The 19276-nt window shown below is 40.0% G+C and overlaps 1 protein-coding gene across 1 annotated transcript; it reads left to right on the forward strand.

Annotated features, from left to right (window-relative positions):
- The first annotated feature begins 14106 nt into the window (after nt 1-14106).
- LOC126175009 (acyl-coenzyme A diphosphatase FITM2) lies at nt 14107-18682 on the forward strand. Its single transcript, XM_049921495.1, has one exon. The coding sequence runs from the start codon at nt 14183-14185 to the stop codon at nt 15311-15313; it is 1131 nt and encodes a 376-aa protein (XP_049777452.1). The 5' UTR covers nt 14107-14182; the 3' UTR covers nt 15314-18682.
- The last annotated feature ends 594 nt before the right edge of the window (nt 18683-19276 follow it).

Below are 19276 nucleotides of genomic sequence, written 5' to 3' on the forward strand. Positions count from 1 at the left end.
GGTTGGTCAGAGCGAGTGTGCTCCCTGCCGCCGTTGGATAAGCAGCTGCCAGCAGCAAGTCGTATACTCTTAGCTCACTTATTTGTTACATAGTTTAATTCTTAATTTCTTTGCGTGTTTTTGGGTACTTGCATTGTTTAATTCATAAATTTCGGGCGTATTATAGTATTTGAGAGTTGTAACATCGCTTTTTAGTACCTGAATAGTGTAAAATCGCGTAGTCTCCTTCTGCCGCCGAGCAGTGTGTCAGCAGTGCGCAAGTAGCAGCATTACTGCATTTACTAGGCAATCCTGTATTTTGATAACCGTTTAAATTTGTGTCGAATTGTTTGTGCTTTCTGTAGATTAGTTCAGACGTTCTTTGCACAACAGTATTTAGCACGGATAGGGACTGCGACTGCTGTGTTCAGATACGGGTTGAGCTGGCATCCCTTCACTCCCAGCTTCAGGCAGTGTTGGCTTTGGTCACACAGCTTGAGGCTGTTGCCATTGGGCATCACTGTGGGGGTCTGGATGGGGGTTTGTCGGGGATGGCCAGCTAGTCCCACGCATCCCCCAATCGGACTTCGGCTGTGGCTGCCCAGGATGCTGCCCACATTGAGGCTGACCTCTCACACATGGTAGAGTGGGAGATCGTCTCAAGGTGTGGCAGAGGGCGAAAGACATTCCGGAGGGCTGAGCAGAAGGTCTCTCTAGTTTGTCTGACGAATCGGTTTCAGGCTCTGTCTCCGGTTGATACTGATCTTCGGCCAGACATGGCTGCTTGTCCTGTTCCAGAGGTTGCCCCTCAGTCTGCAAGATCTGGGTGGTCGCAGAGGGTGGGCTTACTGGTAGTTGGGAGCTCCAACGCCAGGCGCGTAAAGGGGCCCCTTAGGGATATGGCAGCAAGACAGGGGAAGAAAACCAATGTGCACTCCGTGTGCATACCGGGGGGAGTCATTTCAGATGTGGAAAGAGTCCTTCCGGATGCCATGAAGGGTACAGGGTGCACCCATCTGCAGTCGGTCGCTCACGTCGGCACCAATGGCGTGTGTCGCTATGGATCAGATTAAATCCTCTCTGGCTTCCGGCGGCTATCTGATTTGGTGAAGACTGCCAGTCTCGCTAGTGGGATGATAGCAGAGCTCACCATCTGCAACATCGTCGACAGGACTGACTGTGAACTTTTGGTACAGAGCCGAGTGGAGGGTCCGAATCAGAGGCTGAGACGGTTCTGCGACCATGTGGGCTGCAGATTCCTCGACTTGCGCCATATGGTGTAGGGGTTTGGGTTCCGATGGATAGGTCAGGAGTCCACTACACACAGCAGGCGGCTAAAACGGTAGCAGGGCTTGTGTGGCGTGGACTGGGCGTTTTTTTTTAGGTTAGATGGCCTCGGGCAAGTACAGAAAGGGCAACAGCCTCAAAGGGTGCGGGGCAAAGTCAGGACATGCGGGGACCAAGCAGCAATCGGTATGGTAATTGTGAACTGTCGAAGCTGCGTTGGTAAAGTACCGGAACTTCAAGCGCTGATAGAAAGCACCGAAGCTGAAATCGTTATAGGTACGGAAAGCTGGCTGAAGCCAGAGATAAATTCTGCCGAAATTTTTACAAAGGCACAGACGGTGTTTAGAAAGGATAGATTACATGCAACTGGTGGTGTTAGTTGTAGTTTATCCTTTAGTGAAGTAGAAGTGGATAGTTCCTGTAAATTATTATGGGCGGGGGCTACACTCAACAACCAAGCTAGGTTAATAATTGGCTCCTTTTACCGACCTCCCGACTCAGCAGCATTAGTGGCAGAACAACTGAGAGAAAATCTGGAATACATTTCACATACATTTTCTCAGCATGTTATAGTCTTAGGTGGAGATTTCAACTTACCAGATATAGACTGGGACACTCGGATGTTTAGGACGGTTGGTAGGGACAGAGCATCAAGTTATATTATACTGAGTGCACTATCAGAAAATTACCTCGAGCAATTAAACAGAGAACCGACTCGTGGAGACAACATCTTGGAACTACTGATAACAAACAGACCCGAACTTTTCGACTCTGTAAGTGCAGAACAGGGAATCAGTGATCATAAGGCCGTTGCAGCATCCCTGAATATGGAAGTAAATAGGAATATAAAAAAAAGGAGGAAGATTTATCAGTTTAGCAAGAGTAACAGAAGGCAAATTTCAGACTACCTATAGTTCAATTCTTTTACCTTGGCGGCACGCGCATGCCAGCCCAGACGCGGGAGATTGCTGCGTTGCCAATTGCAAACGACGCACGCGCCAAGAGAAGCAGCGCCATAGTATAGTATAGTTCGCAAACTTACGTTTAGGGGGGAGTGCGCAGTTTATGAAGTAAAGCCACCACGGCCGCATTAACCCTTTCGCTGCTACAGAGACGTGCTCCCCGCATTCCGCGCTACTTATCATTCGATTTCACAAAAACTATGTCCCAAAAATTTGATTTTTACGCATCTTCTTGACTGATACCTTCCCCCCATAAATGACTTTTTTGTTTCGATGTTCAACGCAGTTATTGTGCAGCATTAAATATAGTAAACCATTACACGAAATTTTGAAGAGTTTGCAGAGGTCCATAGTGTATACTTTCCGTATGGTCGATTTTAGTTACCACAAAGTTGAGACTGAAATGTAGACAAGATTCCTAAATTTCACATAAAATTTACTGTATAACAATATCTCATTTAATTTAAGTTCTAGATAGGTGATGTGTGTAATATTGAGAAATATTCCGTCTTTCGCGTCTGTAATAAAATTTTATTTACACAGGGCGCGTTTGGCTTTATTTTATAGCACTTCAATCAATCAAAAGAAAGTAGACAAATACATTAAACAAAACTGTGGACTTACAAAAACATTGTTTTTAATTGCTATGAAAAGAAAGATTGGAGGACAAAATTAGAAAAACCGAAAACTTATTATAATGCAGAGACAAAGCACTAGAAATTTCAAAAAATTACATTCAAACGAATAAAATTCATGAAGTAAGACACTTCGATATTGTTTTTAAATAAAGAAAATATTAAGCACCGAACAAGGTGTAAACCCTGAACTTCTTGCTTAGCAGCCAAACACAACCACTAAACCATTACGCTAACGAAGCTCGTCCTTTAACAGAAGTCCTGAAGTACTCTAAAATATCACGCAAAATACCGACAAACACTGTTGGTATGACTACGAATTGCTCATGTTTCATCAAAGTACAATAAGAACTGAACAATTACTGCTGTTCTTTATTCTGAAGAAGCAGTTGGTGAGAATGATACAAACACCTTTCCTTGTATCGTCTGAATTAGGAGGCTTATTGCTTGTTTGGTTTAATTAGTAGAATATGAAGCAATTGGTATAAAGAATGCTTTTTCCAAACTTTCTATAAAAGAAAGTCTGCTATCAAGACAATGCTTTTGTTCAGTTACTTTATTTATGACTGAACGTTTCTAAAACTGAAGACACTCGTCCGTGCTCTCAGCTCTGCACTGCAGTTGAGCTCCAGCAACGCCGTTCTCTGTTCATTGGCTGACTGTGTTTTGTGACGTCAGATGCGCAGAAGGAACCTAAACTCGGCCGCCATCGTAAATGAAGCGCAATTTAACAGCTCTAAACGAAAATTTCTGTTCCGACACTGACAATGTTGAGTGTTTATGGAAAAAGTTCAAGGCAATCGTAAAATGCGTTTTAGACAGGTACGTGCCGAGTAAAACTGTGAGGGACGGGAAAAACCCACCGTGGTTCAACAACAAAGTTAGGAAACTACTGCGAAAGCAAAGAGAGCTTCACTGCAAGTTTAAACGCAGCCAGAACCTCTCAGACAAACAGAAGCTAAACGATGTCAAAGTTAGCATAAGGAGGGCCATGCGTGAAGTGTTCAGTGAATTCGAAAGTAAAATTCTATGTACCGACTTTACAGAAAATCCTAGGAAGTTCTGGTCTTACGTTAAATCAGTAAGTGGCTCGAAACAGCATATTCAGACACTATGGGATGATGATAGTATTGAAGCAGAGGATGACTCGTGTAAAGTTGAAATACTAAACACCTTTTTCCAAAGCTGTTTCACAGAGGAAGACCGCACTGCAGTTTCTTCTCTAAATCCTTGCACAAACGAAAAAATGGTTGATATCGAAATAAGTGTCCAAGGAATAGAAAAGCAACTGAAATCACTCAACAGAGAAAAGTCCACTAGACCTGACGGGATACCAATTAGATTCTACACAGAGTACGCGAAACAACTTGTCCCCCCTCTAACAGCCGTGTACCACAAGTCTCTAGAGGAACGGAAGGTTCCAAATGATTGGAAAAGAGCACAGGTAGTCCCAGTCTTCAAGAAGGATCGTCGACATGACGCGCAAAACCATAGACCTATATCTCTGACATCGATCTGTTGTAGAATTTTAGAACATGTTTTCTGCTCGCGTATCATGTCATTTCTGGAAACCCAGAATCTACTCTTTAGGAATCAACATGGATTCCGGAAACAGCGATCGTGTGAGACCCAACTCGCTTTATTTGTTCATGAGACCCAGAAAATATTAGATACAGGCTCCCAGGCAGATGCCATTTTCCTTGACTTCCGGAAGGCGTTCGATACAGTTCCGCACTGTCGCCTGATAAACAAAGTAAGAGCCTACGGAATATCAGACCAGCTGTGTGGCTGGATTGAAGAGTTTTTAGCAAACAGGACACAGCAAGTTGTTAATGGAGAGACGTCTACAGACGTTAAAGTAACACCTGGCGTGCCACAGGGGAGTGTTATGGGACCACTGCTTTTCATAATATATATAAATGACCTAGTAGATAGTGTCGGAAGTTCCATGCGGCTTTTCGCAGATGATGCTGTAGTATACAGAGAAGTTGCAGCATTGGAATATTGCAACGAAATGGAGGAAGATCTGCAGCAAATAGGCACTTGGGTGCAGGGAGTGGCAACTGACCCTTAACATAGACAAATGTAATGTATTGCGAATACATAGAAAGAGGGATCCTTTACTGTATCATTATATGATAGCGGAACAAACACTGGTAGCAGTTACTTCTGTAAAATATCTGGGAGTATGCGTACGGAACGATTTGGAGTGGAATGATCATATAAAATTAATTGTTGGTAAGGCGAGTGCCAGGTTGAGATTCATTGGGAGAGTCCTTAGAAAATGTAGTCCATCAACAAAGGAGGTGGCATACAAAACACTCGTTCAACCTATACTTGAGTATTGCTCATCAGTGTGGGATCCGTACCAGGTCAGGCAGACAGAGGAGATAGAGAAGATCCAAAGAAGAGCGGCGCGTTTCGTCACAAGGTTATTTGGTAAGCGTGATAGCGTTACGGAGATGTTTAGCAAACTCAAGTGGCAGACTCTGCAAGAGAGGCGCTCTGCATCGTGGTGTAGCTTGCTGTCCAGGTTTCGAGAGGGTGCGTTTCTGGATGAGGTATCGAATATATTGCTTCCCCCTACTTATACCTCCCGAGGAGATCACGAATGTAAAATTAGAGAGATTCGAGCGCGCATGGAGGCTTTCCGGCAGTCGTTCTTCCCGCAAACCGTACGCGACTGGAACAGAAAGAGAGGTATTGACAGTGGCACGTAAAGTGCCTTCCACCACACACCGTTGGGTGGCTTGCAGAGTATAAATGTAAATTTAGATGTAAATAAATCAAATATATGTACAGTATTTAACAATCATTATCTGAGCATTGCTGGTGAATTGACTTCTGAAATACTCCTCTGTGATACTGGCAAGGGGGAGATTGAGTCAGTAATTAAATCAGTGAAGACTAATGATCCTCGTTGATATGATGGAGTGCCTATCAGAATAATAAAGTACTGTGTTGCACATTTTAGCCCTCTTCTTAGCCATATTTGTAATTTTTCTTTTAAGAATGGTCAGTTTCCTGAATGATTAAAGAATTCAGTAGTAGAGCCGCTTTATAAGAAGGGAGAAAGAGATAATATAGACAATTTCTCACCTATATCTTGTAACCTCCCCACGTAAAATATAAATAATAATTTTATATAATGATTCTAATATAAGTATAACGTCCCCACAAAATTCATTCCTTTCACATTTGTAAACTCACTACAGAAATTCATTCACATTTAACCTCCACACAAAATTTGTTTCCCATTTAATGAAAGCTCAAAACAGAAAAATTCCTAAACCTCATAATAAAAAATAAATTCAGTAACCCGGTAAAATTTGGACGACAGCAGTGCTGCGTCATGGCCCTGTAAGATCATTCTGAATAAAAAAAGAAAAAATTCTTACCTCAATAAAAACGGCGAATATATCCGCTCTTATATAAAAAAAATTTCCGACACAGCTCTGTGCAATGCTGGCCAATAGATTTGTCATTTATGAAAGGAAGCAACTGATTTTTCTTTTGCAACAATAGGTATGATCATGGATTGAAGAAGTTAGTAAATTCTTTAAATTGAAATGAATGTTTTTTTTAGAAATTACTTTATATCACCGAGATTATTATTAGGACATTTTTAAAAAATTTACATGGGACTTTACATAACGTTACTAGATATGCGCGAGGCTGCTTTTTACCTTATACAATAATTCACAGGCTCCGGCATCGCTGCACCGCGACCGGCCCAGCCAACATGATACACCACACTGGACAGACTAGCGCAGACAAGCGACTGCTCGCTAGCAACAACTTACTGCAACTGCTACACAGTTCGTACTGCAGTCAACACTGCTCTTTGGTCTCAGATTCTATTATAGCTTACATATCGCAGGTAGCACATACCTCTTACAATCTATGTCGTCAGTGGTTGCTAAGGTTAGTGAAAAGTCTGTGTATGTAAGGATAATTGATCACTTTATATCACATAATTTGCTATCAAATGCACAGTTCAGCTTTAGAAGTTGTTTAACAACTGAAAATGCTATATTCTCTCTTCTCTCTGTGGTACAGGATGGATTAAACAAAAGGTTTCGAACGCTTAGCATCTTTTTTGATGTAATTAAGGTGTTTGATTGTGTCGGTCACAAAATATTGCTCCAAAAGTTGGACCATTATGGAATTGGTTCAGCTCTTACTTTAACAACAGACAGCAGAAGGTCTTTAAGCACAGTGTTGACAATGAATGTGATGTGGAATATGAGTGGGGCATGGTCGAAAGGGGGTGTCCCTGGGATCAGTGCTGGGGCCACTCCTGATCCTTATTTGTATAAATAATATGCCCTCTATTATTGCGAGTAATTCTAAAATAATTCTGTTTACTGTTGACACTGGCTAGGTAGTAAAGGATGTTGTGTGCAACATTGGCTCCGTTTCAAATATTGTAGTTTATGACGTAAGTACATGGCTCATTGAAAATAAACAAATTTTAAATGACTGTAAGAAGCAGTTTTTACAGTTTCTAACATACAATTCAGCAAAACCCGACATTCCAGTTTCACAGAATGGGCATATGATTAGTAAAATTGAACAGTTCCAATTTCTGGGTGTTCAGATAGACAGTAAACTGTCGTGGAAACCCCACGATCAGGATCCTGTTCAAAGACTTAATGCTGCCATTTTTACTATTCGAAAGATATCTGAAGTAAGTTATCGTTCGACACGAGAATTAGTCTACTTTGCTTATTTTCATTCGCTTATGTCGTATGGTATTATATTTTCGGGTAACTCTCCCCATTCTAAAATGATATTTTTGGTTCAGAAACGGGCGATTCGGGCAATAAGCGATGTAAGTTCGCGAATCTCTTGTCGACCCCTGTTCACTAATCTGGGTATATATTTACTTTACTGTCATTTCTTGTTAACAATATGAGCTTATTCCCAAGAATAAGTAGCTTTCACTCAGTTAATACTCGGCAGAAATCCAACCTGTATTTGGATCGGACTTCCTTAACTCTTGTGCACAAAGGTGTGCAGTACATTTCTGCATCCATTTTCAATAAGCTACCACAAGAATTCAAAAATCTTAGCAGTATGAAACTTAGCAGTAATCTACGCGCTTTCAAATCGAAACTGAAGAGTTTCCTTATGGCTCACTCTTTCTATTCTTTCAAGGAGTTCCCTGAATAATTAAGCTAATTCCTATGTTATATTTTGTGTTTACTTAAACTTATGGCTTGTCTTTTTTTGAGTTGATAAACATTTTATCTGTTATTACTGTTATGTTGTAATTTAATGTACTGACACATTCCATGACCTTCGACATTTGCTCCTCAATTTGGTCCTACGGAACTAGACCTGTAAAATAAAAGAAAAACCAGATCGTCAGCAGTGTCAGTTCCTACAGACACGCATGCACATCCGAAGAAACAACTCATCGAACTTCACAGAGGCTTTCAAATACAGTCCCTGCGCTAATGTATTAAAAATAGTGTCTTAATGGTACAAAATTAATACGTATTGTTAAATGAAGTGCGTTAAGAACAAATATTTGTACACAACACCTAAATGCAGTAGAGCCGTATTAAGGGATAAATTATGTTCTTGGGGTGTAAAAGGGTGGAATGGGCGGTGTAGGAGGTTAGAAGCACGAGGGAAGAAGGGAAGATATGTCGCTGGGTTGTGGTCATACACTTCACTCCTTAACAGATCTGCAATCTGAAGAGCGAGCAACTGCTTCTCCACTCTATCCATCCCTCTACCGTATGAGAAACAACTACAGGATGTTCCACAAACTTACACCGACCCTACACACCACACATTAAAATCACTGGCAACGCAGTGTGCGGACATGCCTGGGGAATCTTTATTTGCCATAAAGTGCGTTAACACTGCATGGAATACAGATATGAATTACTTATAATACTAACGCTTATGGACAGAAAATACGTAAATCAGTGCATACTGTTCTACAGTATAAAAGTGGTAGCAGAAATTACAAATAAATAAAAACTGTTTTACACTGTCAGAGGGGAATATTGTTTCCTGGTCACGCCGTAGGATTGGCGTGACATTTTTTTTATTTTGAAAAGCAACTTATAGCACTGCCCGCTTTTCATTTTGCAGACAAACTACACCTGCACAGCATTTCCTGTCTTGCTCTCTTTAAGTGAGTCGACGAAATGACTTCATTGAGCTAGCGTTTATGCGGTGCAGTTATTTCTGTTTTATTAAATGAGTACTTATTTGCACACTTTAAAAGAGCTGCTATGTTCAAAATGTTCAACAGCTGGAGATTTTACTGCCTGCCACACTGAAGAGCCTGTCCAAAATGTAAAATTCTGTCATTAAACGATTGACAACGTTGATTTCATTGTCTCCGCTATCACCGGCTGTAATACTTTTCACAGAATATGGGGTACAAAATGTATCTTAAGAGGCCTATTGTCTCCCTCTGTAACCTATGTAAGTCTCGTAGGTGTTATGGAACTTCAATTATTTAAACATAAGTCAATCAGTGCCTTACTGCAGATTACTGTTCTACACCCCCATCTTCAGACATCTTGACTTCTTAAGTAATAGAACCCAGTACGTTGTCCTCGATGGTGAGTGTTCATCTGAGGTGAGGGTATCATCTGGAGTGCCCCAGGGAAGCGTGGTAGGTCCGATGTTGTTTTCTATCTACATAAATGATCTTTTGTATAGCGTGGATACCAATGTGCGGCTGTTTACTGATGATGCTGTGGTGTACGGGAAGGTGTCGTCGTTGAGTGACTGTAGGAGGATACAATATGACTTGGACAGGATTTGTGATTGGTGTAAAGAAAGGCAGCTAACTCTAAATATAGATAAATGTAAATTAATGCAGATGAATAGGACAAAGAATCCCGTAATGTCTGAATACTCCACTGGTAGTGCAGCACTTGACACTGTCACGCCGATTAAATATTTGGGCGTAACATTGCAGAGCGATATGAAGTGGGACAAGCATGTAATGGCAGTTGTGGGGAAGGCGGATAGTCGTCTTCGGTTCATTGGAAGAATTTTGGGAAGATGTGGTTCATCTGTAAAGGAGACCGCTTATAAAACACTAATACGACCTATTCTTGAGTACTGCTCGAGCGTTTGGGATCCCTATCAGGTCGGTTTGAGGGAGGACATAGAAGCAATTCAGAGGCGGGCTGCTAGATTTGTTACTGGTAGGTTTGATCATCACGCGAGTGTTACGGAAATGCTTCAGGAACTTGGGTGGGAGTCTCTAGAGGAAAGGAGGCGTTCTTTTCGTGAATTGCTACTGAGGAAATTCAGACAACCAGCATTTGAGGCTGACTGCAGCACAATTTTACTGCCGCCAACTTACGTTTCGCGGAAAAACCACAAAGATAAGATAAGAGAGATTAGGGCTCGTACAGAGGCATAAGCCGGTCTCGGTGGCCGAGCGGTTCTAGGCGCTTCAGTCCGGAACCGCGCGACTGCTACGGTCGCAGGTTCGATCCCTCCTCGGGCATGGATGTGTGTGATGTCCTTAGGTTAGTTAGGTTTAATTAGTTCTAAGTTCTAGGCGACTGATGACCTCAGAAGTTAAGTCGCATAGTGCTCAGAGCCATTTGAACCATTTTGAACAGAGGCATATAGGCAGTCATTTTTCCCTCGTTCTGTTTGGGAGTGGAACAGGGAGAGAAGATGCTAGTTGTGGTACGAGGTACCCTCCACCACGCACTGTATGGTGGATTGCGGAGTATGTATGTAGATGCAGATGTATTCACATCCATCTTGGAAGATGTGCAGTGGATGTGTGGTAAGTGGCTTCCCTCAGTGCAACCCACTCTACAAGTGCCAGCAATTTCCGAATGGAAGAATCTACACAGCCTACCAGTAGCACAATCAATAGTGAGAGAAGTTCATCCACTTTCAGGTCTATCATTAATTTACTACAGAGAAACAAACACACAATAGCACGGCATTACAATACGGCATCAACATTAGGCAGCAGCAAGGTGCCACATTTGGCAATTTAATCCCATCCCCCAACACTACAAAAGGTCGCTGACAACATCACTCTTACAGATTATGCACTTCTCAGTCATTGTTTATAGGAACATATTTTACACAAAAACTCACTTAACAACTGCAAATAAGTACTCATTTAATAAACTCGAGATAGCTCCATTATATAACTGCGGGCTCAGTGGAATAATTTTGTCGACTAACTTCAAAAAACGGAACAGGGAATGCTGGGTAGGTATGGCCTGCCTGTAAAATCAAAATCGAGGTGCACTAGTGATAGGGAAATTTGTCTTTCCTGGAAAAACGCTTCAGCTGCCGCATAGGATGATTAAGAAACAATTTCGCCTCTAGCAGTGTAGTACTGTGTGCGCAGTTTTACTTATTTTCTGTCCATATGCATAACTTGCATTAGTATTATTAGGAATAACTCATATCTGTATGCCATGAAGCGTTAATACACTTTCTAGAAAGCTGACAGCCCCCAGGCAGGGTCGGTATTACTTTGTGAAACACCCTGTGACGTAGTTTTGTAGATGGAGTAGGAAAGATCCTGCTCGTTCTTCAGTTTGCAGATCTATCAGGGAGGGAAGTGTGTGAAACTTCCTGGCAGATTAAAACTGTGTGCCGGACCGAGACTCGAACTCGGGACCTTTGCCTTTTGCGGGCAAGTGCTCTGCCAACTGAGCTACCCAAGCACGACTCATGCCTCGTCCTCACAGCTTTACTTCTGCCAGTACCTCGTCTCCTACCTTTGGCAGAAATAAAGCTGTTAGGATGTCGCGCGAGTCGTGCTTGGGTAGCTCAGTTGGTAGAGCACTTGCCCGCAAAAGCCAAAGGTCCCGTGTTCGAGTCTCGGTCCGGCACACTGTTTTAATCTGCCAGGAAGTTTCATATCAGCGCACACTCCGCTGCAGAGTGAAAATCTCATTCTGGAGTTAAGTGTGTGATCACAACCCAGCGACCTACCTTCTCTTGCGCTTATGTACTCTAAGCGCTCCCCCACCATCCATTCGCAGTTCCAGAACACAATATATTCCTTAATAAGGCCCAACTGTGGTAAGATGTGTTACACACATTTAATATTTGTTCTTAACCCACTTCATTTAACAGAAAGCAGCGATTTCATACCATTAAAACACTGCTTTTAATGTAAATTGGAGGAGGAGAGGGGATGTCAGCTGCTTTGGGACTTTATGTGGTATCAGCGGCGACGTGTGAAAATATTTGCGGGACTGGGATTCGAACCCGCGATCTTCTGCTTGGTAGGCAGCTGTATTAACCTATGCGCCACCCGAACACAGTGTTTATCGCAATTGGGTGGACTCTCTCGACACGCATTTATCTTCCGTCCCCCTCTGAAACTGAAATTAAATTATTATGACTGAATAATATGTAGTTACTTGAATGGAACTTTTTAGGCGTGAGAAGTTGCTTCCCCAATATTTTTTACACAACCATCTCCCACTCTTTGAGGTAGAAAGTTTGTTTCTATTTTGAATGCTTAAGACTATAAAACAAAATAATTAGAAGTTACAGTTCATAATTATACTCTGTATGACTCTCGTCGTCGAAGTTAGAACTTAGAATAATATGTGTGTGGCTCTGCAGATTTCCTGCGATTGTTGGCTCTGAAAATTCATAAAATAATCAGAGGCACAATCATACTCTATGGGAAAGCTGTCTTGGGTGCTATGACGTACTCAATCTGTAGCACTGGAATCAGTGTCGAAGTTGTGTATCAGTTTCAATAAAGTCCAGAATTTAATCTCTTGAAATAGAGCATAAACGACCATGGTGCAAGCTTCCAGGGATGGCCAGCACGGAAACAACGATTGCTTACATCGCTACAATATGAAGAATCAGTGTTCTTGATCCCTTCGAAATGGAATGCTGAGACATCTGCTACCCCATCACTGTGGAAGATGAGATTAAAATGCTCCACAATGCCACAAACTCTTCCGTTTTCCATATGTTGCGATATCTTCCACATTTTTGTCATTAAGAATCTCCTTTAATGATTCTTAAACCAAGTGTTAGCTATGATTAAATTATGCTCTGTGAAAAATTCTACGAGATGCTTTGCTCTTTCACTCCTTTTCCCCTGTCAACATTCACCTACTATTTTTGCTTCTCTTCCATTCCTACTGTCGAATTCCAGTCACCCATGACTATTAAATTTTCATTTCCCTTAACTATTCGAATAATTTCTTTTACCTCATCATTCATTTCTTCATCATTTGTGGTGCTAGTTGGCATTTAAATTTGTACTACTGCGGTGGGTGTGGGCTTTCTGTCTATCTTGGCTGCAATAATGCATTCACTGTGCTATTCATAGTAGCTTATCTACATTCCTATTTTTTTAAATTCATTATTAAACCTACTCCTGCATAACACCTATTTGAGCTTGTATTTATAACCCTGTATTCACCTGACCAGAAGTCTTGCTCCTCCTGCAATAAACTTCACTAGTTCCCACTATATCCAACTTTAACCTATCCATTTTCCTTTCAAAATTTTCTAACCTACCTGCCTGATTAAGGGATCTGACATGCCACACTCTGATCCTTAGAACGGCAGTTCAGGGTACAGATTGAATAACATTGGGGATAGGCTACAGTCCTGTCTCACTCCCTTCTCAACAACTACTTACCTTTCATGTCCATTGGCTCTTGCAGCTGTCTTCCGGTTTCTGTACAAGCTGCTAATTGTCTTTCGATCCCTGTATTTTTACTGCTGCTACCTTCAGAATTTCAGAGAATTCAAGCCAATATTGACAAAAGCTTTCTCTAAGTCTGCAAATGCTGTAAACATAGGTTTGTCTTCCCTTAACCTATCTTCCAAGAGAAGTCGTAGGCTCAGTATTGCCTCCTGTGCTCCTGCATACATCCACAATCCAAACTGATCTTCCCTGAGGTCCCCTTCTACCAGTTTTTCCATTTTTCTGTAAGGAACTCGTGTTAGTATTTGGCAACCATGACTCATTTATCTGATAGTTTGTAATATTCACACCTGTCAGCGTTTGCTAACTTTGGAATTGGAATTATTACATTCGTTTTGAAGTCTGGTGGTATTTCGCGCGCCTTATACATCTTGTACATCAGATGGAAGAGTCTCGACGCTGTCAGTAGTCGTCTACTCCTGGGTACTTTTTTTAACCGTGAGTCGAATTTAATTGAACCCGGAAGAGTCTATCTGTGATATAATAACTTTGAACGAAGAGGGAGATTGAACATCTTTGCTTTATACGAAGTAATGTTTGGAAAATATCTTTGGTTGTACTTATAACATTGCAGAATGCAGTATCATGTAGATGTGTAATATTCGATCATGGCAACGAGAAGGCGCCCGTTGCACCAAAATGCAGGGTCGAGACTTAACTTCAGGCCTCAGGATAGTTATTCCTTCGAAGCAAGGGGAAGGAAGCCTCTACCAGAGCCGTCGTCGATAGGCAACGTCCTACTGATGATGGTGCTTCATGTTTGCAGGAAGACTTTGTTTGTTGATACAAGCATTAAGGTGGCTGTGTATGGTGGTTGTTTATTTCTCCTTTCACTCATAGCAGATATATTACCTTTTCCACGCTCATACTTTTCGAGTTCTGCGAATGTGTTTAATGTTTATTTCGTGAAACTCGGTTGGGGATGGACGCTCCTCGTAGCTTTTCCATTTCTCATTTTGACAAGTTACACTTATTGCTGTGGTAAGCGAGAGCTTGTCCTGAAACACTTAATGAGACTTGGTATATCCACGTGCTGTTGGTTTTTCTGGGTTAATACTTTCAGTTACATAGAATCAAATTATGGAAGGTGCAATCCAAAGAAACACAGCTCGAAATCAGTATGCCTGGGAGCAGGTGGAAGTTGGTATGGGTTTGATTTATCAGGGCATGCATTTATATTGATTTATAGCAATCTCGTGTTGATTGAAGAAGCGAGAGCTATAATCGGATGGGAAGGAATACGCGACTTGATTCGGAATGAAGAACATGCAAGAAGCAACAGTGATGCGTCTGTCAGCAATAGCCCATTGAGATTGTTGACAGAAGTTGAGTTCCTGCGTTTGAAAGAGTCATACCAAAAATTTACGCCCTATATACGTTCCTTATTTATTGGAATGACTACCTTAAGTGTGTTGTGGGATGTTATGTTGGTGAGCACAATTCTTTATTATCATATAATGATTGAAAAGTTCATCAGTGGTGCTATAGCAATTCTTATGTGGTTTGTGACCTATAGGTATTTATATACTTTAATGCGCAACTTACCTGGTGAAGGACTGTTTAAATACAGAGATTTAAATGTAAACAGAAGTGTTCCATTAAACAAAAGATCATCAACAACAAATGTGAAAAATGATATACCCAGGTTTATGGGGATGCCTTTATATGCAGCAAGAAATGTAGAGGAAGAAAGTCAACAAAATGAAGATCAGTCTTCATCTGTGAAAACTCAGCTCTGACATATGTAGGTGTCCACTTCTGAATGACCTGCTGAACAGTTAGTTACCTGCACAACTTTTCTAACTTACTTGTTAGCATCGGAGGGAGAGCTCTGGAGAAGTAAAAGAATTGATGATCATTGATTATTTCAATGAAGCAGGCATTAAATTTAGGACATTTGTAAAAAATTGAAATGCACACTTGTTTCAGAGTGATTAATTTTCAATGTGATACCTCATTTGCAATGCAATTACTGCTTCACTGTTCTGTTAGAAGTCTTGTATGAAATAGATATTCAGATACGTTTATGAGGCTGCTAATTAAGATTCAAGATGACCTGTGGTAAATATTTGTTTATACAGTATTTATAAGCAATATTCATTAATAACTTTTTTTATTGGTAGAGTGTATAACCCATCAGTGGTAATTCTCAACATAAGATGCCATACATTTCATTTAAGAAGTTGTATTTCCTTGGTAAAGTATCTGTCCTTCAAATTTTTAATATCCTTCTTTTACCTGTATATAATGTTTCTGTTTGGTATACAACAGAAGCAACCAGCGAGTGACATGTTACTCTATATATCTGTGTTTTGGAAGCCTTTTTCTCAGAGCTCTCTGTTTTCACTGAATTTTTTTTTTGGAACTGTAGTCTAATAGTAATGTGTAACTGGATTTTATAATGTGACAGTCACTGAGGAGCAATCAGTTCAGTTTTGATACTGAATGGTACTCATGTACAAAACTTGTATCGTGGTAGTTGATCATGTGTGTTTTGTAAAATCTATGACATTTTTTCCAGAATTTTACTGTAGAAGCTATAATCAGAAGGGAAATAACATAAATACTTCTTTTGAGGTTACTATTCTTATGGTCTGTCTTTAAGGCACCTAATTTTTTCATGCAGGAAACCAATTTTTGGAATGGAATGTTATTTATAATCGTTGAAATGTGAGATGGCTTTTTAAAGATGTTTCCCACTGAAAGTAAGAATTACTTTGTCGTGATTGTTTTGTTTTATTTATTTGGAAGTAAGAGCACAAATATCTCTTTTTCAGTTGATGACTGTTTGACACAAAGAATTTGTGTTGCCATTGGTGTATTCATTCCTTACCTTAGGAGTTCTGTTGCACTGGTGTTCTTTGCTAGGTGATGAAACAGCAAAAAATTGCTCCCATTTCTTTATATATTGAAATTGCACTGCCTCTCAAACAAGCTGACTTTCTGGTTAAATTTTACATATGGTAAGATGAGTTCTGTGATTGTCTGGTGTTGAACACTTCAGTCTAAACAGCCTCTCACAGGCACCAGTTTCCTTCCTTTGTAGAATATTCACTGTATGTCTGTTGCAATTCTACTTGAGTCCAAAAGGTTCATTAGATTTGTCCTGATTTAGAGAAGACTGGCAGCATTGTTGTATTCTAATTAAAATTATTTTGTGTTTGACATTCCAGCGAGTCAAGTGGTAGCGGCCATCCGCCATCCAATAGTAGTTGAGTGCCTAGTGCTTGCTGTGTTGCCTGTAATGCAGTTTTCATATATTGCCTTGTAAAGCATGATTGGCTGCGCACAACCAACACTGCTCCCCACAGCTGCAATCCGTCAGTCCCAAAATCAAGTTTATTTGGAATATAGCCACTGACACAAATTTTGCATTATGACAGCATAATAATCTCCAACTGGAAATGGGGTCAATTCTGTGGGGACCACATATGCCAGTAGCATGAATAGACAGCAGTTTGTATTTGATGGATATGTGCCTCAGAGTTAACATTTTTAATGACAAATCCTTTTTATAAAAATTTTGGTAATGTGTGCTTTTATGATTTGTGTTATCTGATACCTACTCGTGTACAGTCCTTCAGGGAAAACGAGATAATTTTAAGCTGCCTGAACTGTATTTTCAAGTGTTCGATGAGCATAGTCATATTTGCATTGACGTAAATGACCCTCGCATTTGGTATCTTTGAAATGCTGAAGTTGCCTCATATGATCTGTCAGTGTCGATCCATATCATCATCAAAATCCAATGTGTAAAATACTCAATATAAGAAGAATTGTAGTTTATCTCATAAGACCCCATTTGTTGGCTTTTGAACTTCCACTTAAGTTTTACAATTCAACTGAGATGTAAGGGCAGTGTGTGAGAAGTCATGACACCAGAACCTACATTCCAAAAGGTAATATTGAAAGAAAAAAGGTCACTGTAGTGTTTTATTTCTGTCTGCACATATGTCATGCATCACGTCATTATGCTACAGGTCACAGTTTGCATCCAGTACTGATAGGCCTTACTGACCTGGTATGTGGGAACTGTAGCCACACTTCATTTTTCTCATAGCTATCCTTATCGTAATCTGAATTATAGTGTACTTTCCATAAATGTTTTCTCTAATGATTCATAAATTCTGTGTTTGCATATGTATGTTGACAGACCTTACTTTTGAAAATCATTTTGGCTGCTTATAACTTAGAAAGAATATCAGATAGTTGGCCAAATACTTCAGCCTGAGTGTAGTTTCCCTTTGTATGTACACTCTTAAGTTTTCGTAACATTCAAACCTGTCTTCATTGTTTTCTAGATAATGTTTACTTATTGGGAGGGGGATGAATAAATTAACTCAGTTGTATGCAAAGACTTAGGTTTACTGCAAGTTTGGTGTTACTATTATCTTATTGTTATGAAATACCCATTTATTCCTTTAAACAGTGCAATATTGGAGTTTTGCCATTTACATGTAATGTTTTAACAGTAATTCAGATTACAGTATCAGTGGGAATTTGAAAATGTCTGAGAGTGAGAGCCAGAGAAACTTTTTGTGCTCTTATGTGTTTTGTTTTTGAGGGATGTTCAAATCCTTTTCCAGCCAATATGCTGTTGAAAAATTGTATTAAATGTCTTTCAGAATTGCAATTGAACTTTGGCCAATGTCTTCAATTTATTTTTTTTATTTATTTCTATTGAATGTATTTCTGTTTCTTTTACCTGTGAATCTGACTTTGGTTTTCCATTTTTAATGTATGTTTGAAAAATGCTGTGGTGGTAAGATGAAGTTAGAGAATTCAGATGAAATGTGTTTTTTTACCAGGCAGCTGAACTAAAAGTTTTAAATTTTCTCACAGTATATTTATGAAATAAAGCAAAATTTTGTGTACTGTAGGCTCTCTATCTCAATTTGAAATTTATTTTATTCCATTATGTGAAGGCTGTGAACATTTTATTAAGGCAGTACAAATTATTAAACTTCGTACCAGTGGTAATGTTGCCCAGATAGAAGCCAGGAAACAAATAGCAAAATGTGAAATACATAAAATGTATATCTGTGATGTGTTTTTCTTAACAAATATGTATTTTAAGGATTGTTAAAATATATACTTTTCTATATTAACTGTGTCCATTACATCTGTAATTTGTGTCCATTTGTTTATATTTGCCTAAACTGAAATGAACTGCTCTTCTACTACAGAGCACACACACACCTGAACTCACACTACATATTCAAAGCTTTGTATCCGAACAAATAGAATTGGTTTTGAGATAGAGAGAAACTATTATGTTTCCCTTTGAGACTTCAAAAAAGTGTGTGGACTAGTGCTGCAAACATACATCTGTATGTGTGAAGAATGGGTCAATTTTCTGAATCACTGTTAACTGAAGTTTTGGACTCAGACTTAACACAAAGTAGCCAAATCAAATGAGAATAAGAAACGGTTGTGGGAAAAATCTATCCACAAATAAAGAGTGATACCTGCGTTGCTTGTTAACAATGCTGAGGGAGATTCTTCAAAGTAACTCGATAGCATTAAGTTTGTCGTGTAAATTGATGATGCGCAATTGCTTTAAAGTACCAAGATAAGAGCTTGGCAATTTGTTCCAGTTTTCTGGGATAGATTTCCTCCTTACGGAGAACGATCCTTGTGCACGTCCTGTATGACCAGATGTTTTATTTACAAGTTGTTGCCATTGTTTTAATTTTTGATGC

This window comes from Schistocerca cancellata, chromosome 3 (genome assembly GCF_023864275.1).
Source record: "Schistocerca cancellata isolate TAMUIC-IGC-003103 chromosome 3, iqSchCanc2.1, whole genome shotgun sequence".
NCBI classification, from domain to species: domain Eukaryota; kingdom Metazoa; phylum Arthropoda; class Insecta; order Orthoptera; family Acrididae; genus Schistocerca; species Schistocerca cancellata.

What these genes read in the sequence shown, in the direction of transcription:
- LOC126175009 (XM_049921495.1), top strand. Translation starts at nt 14,183, where the DNA reads ATGGCAACGAGAAGGCGCCCGTTGCACCAAAATGCAGGGTCGAGACTT.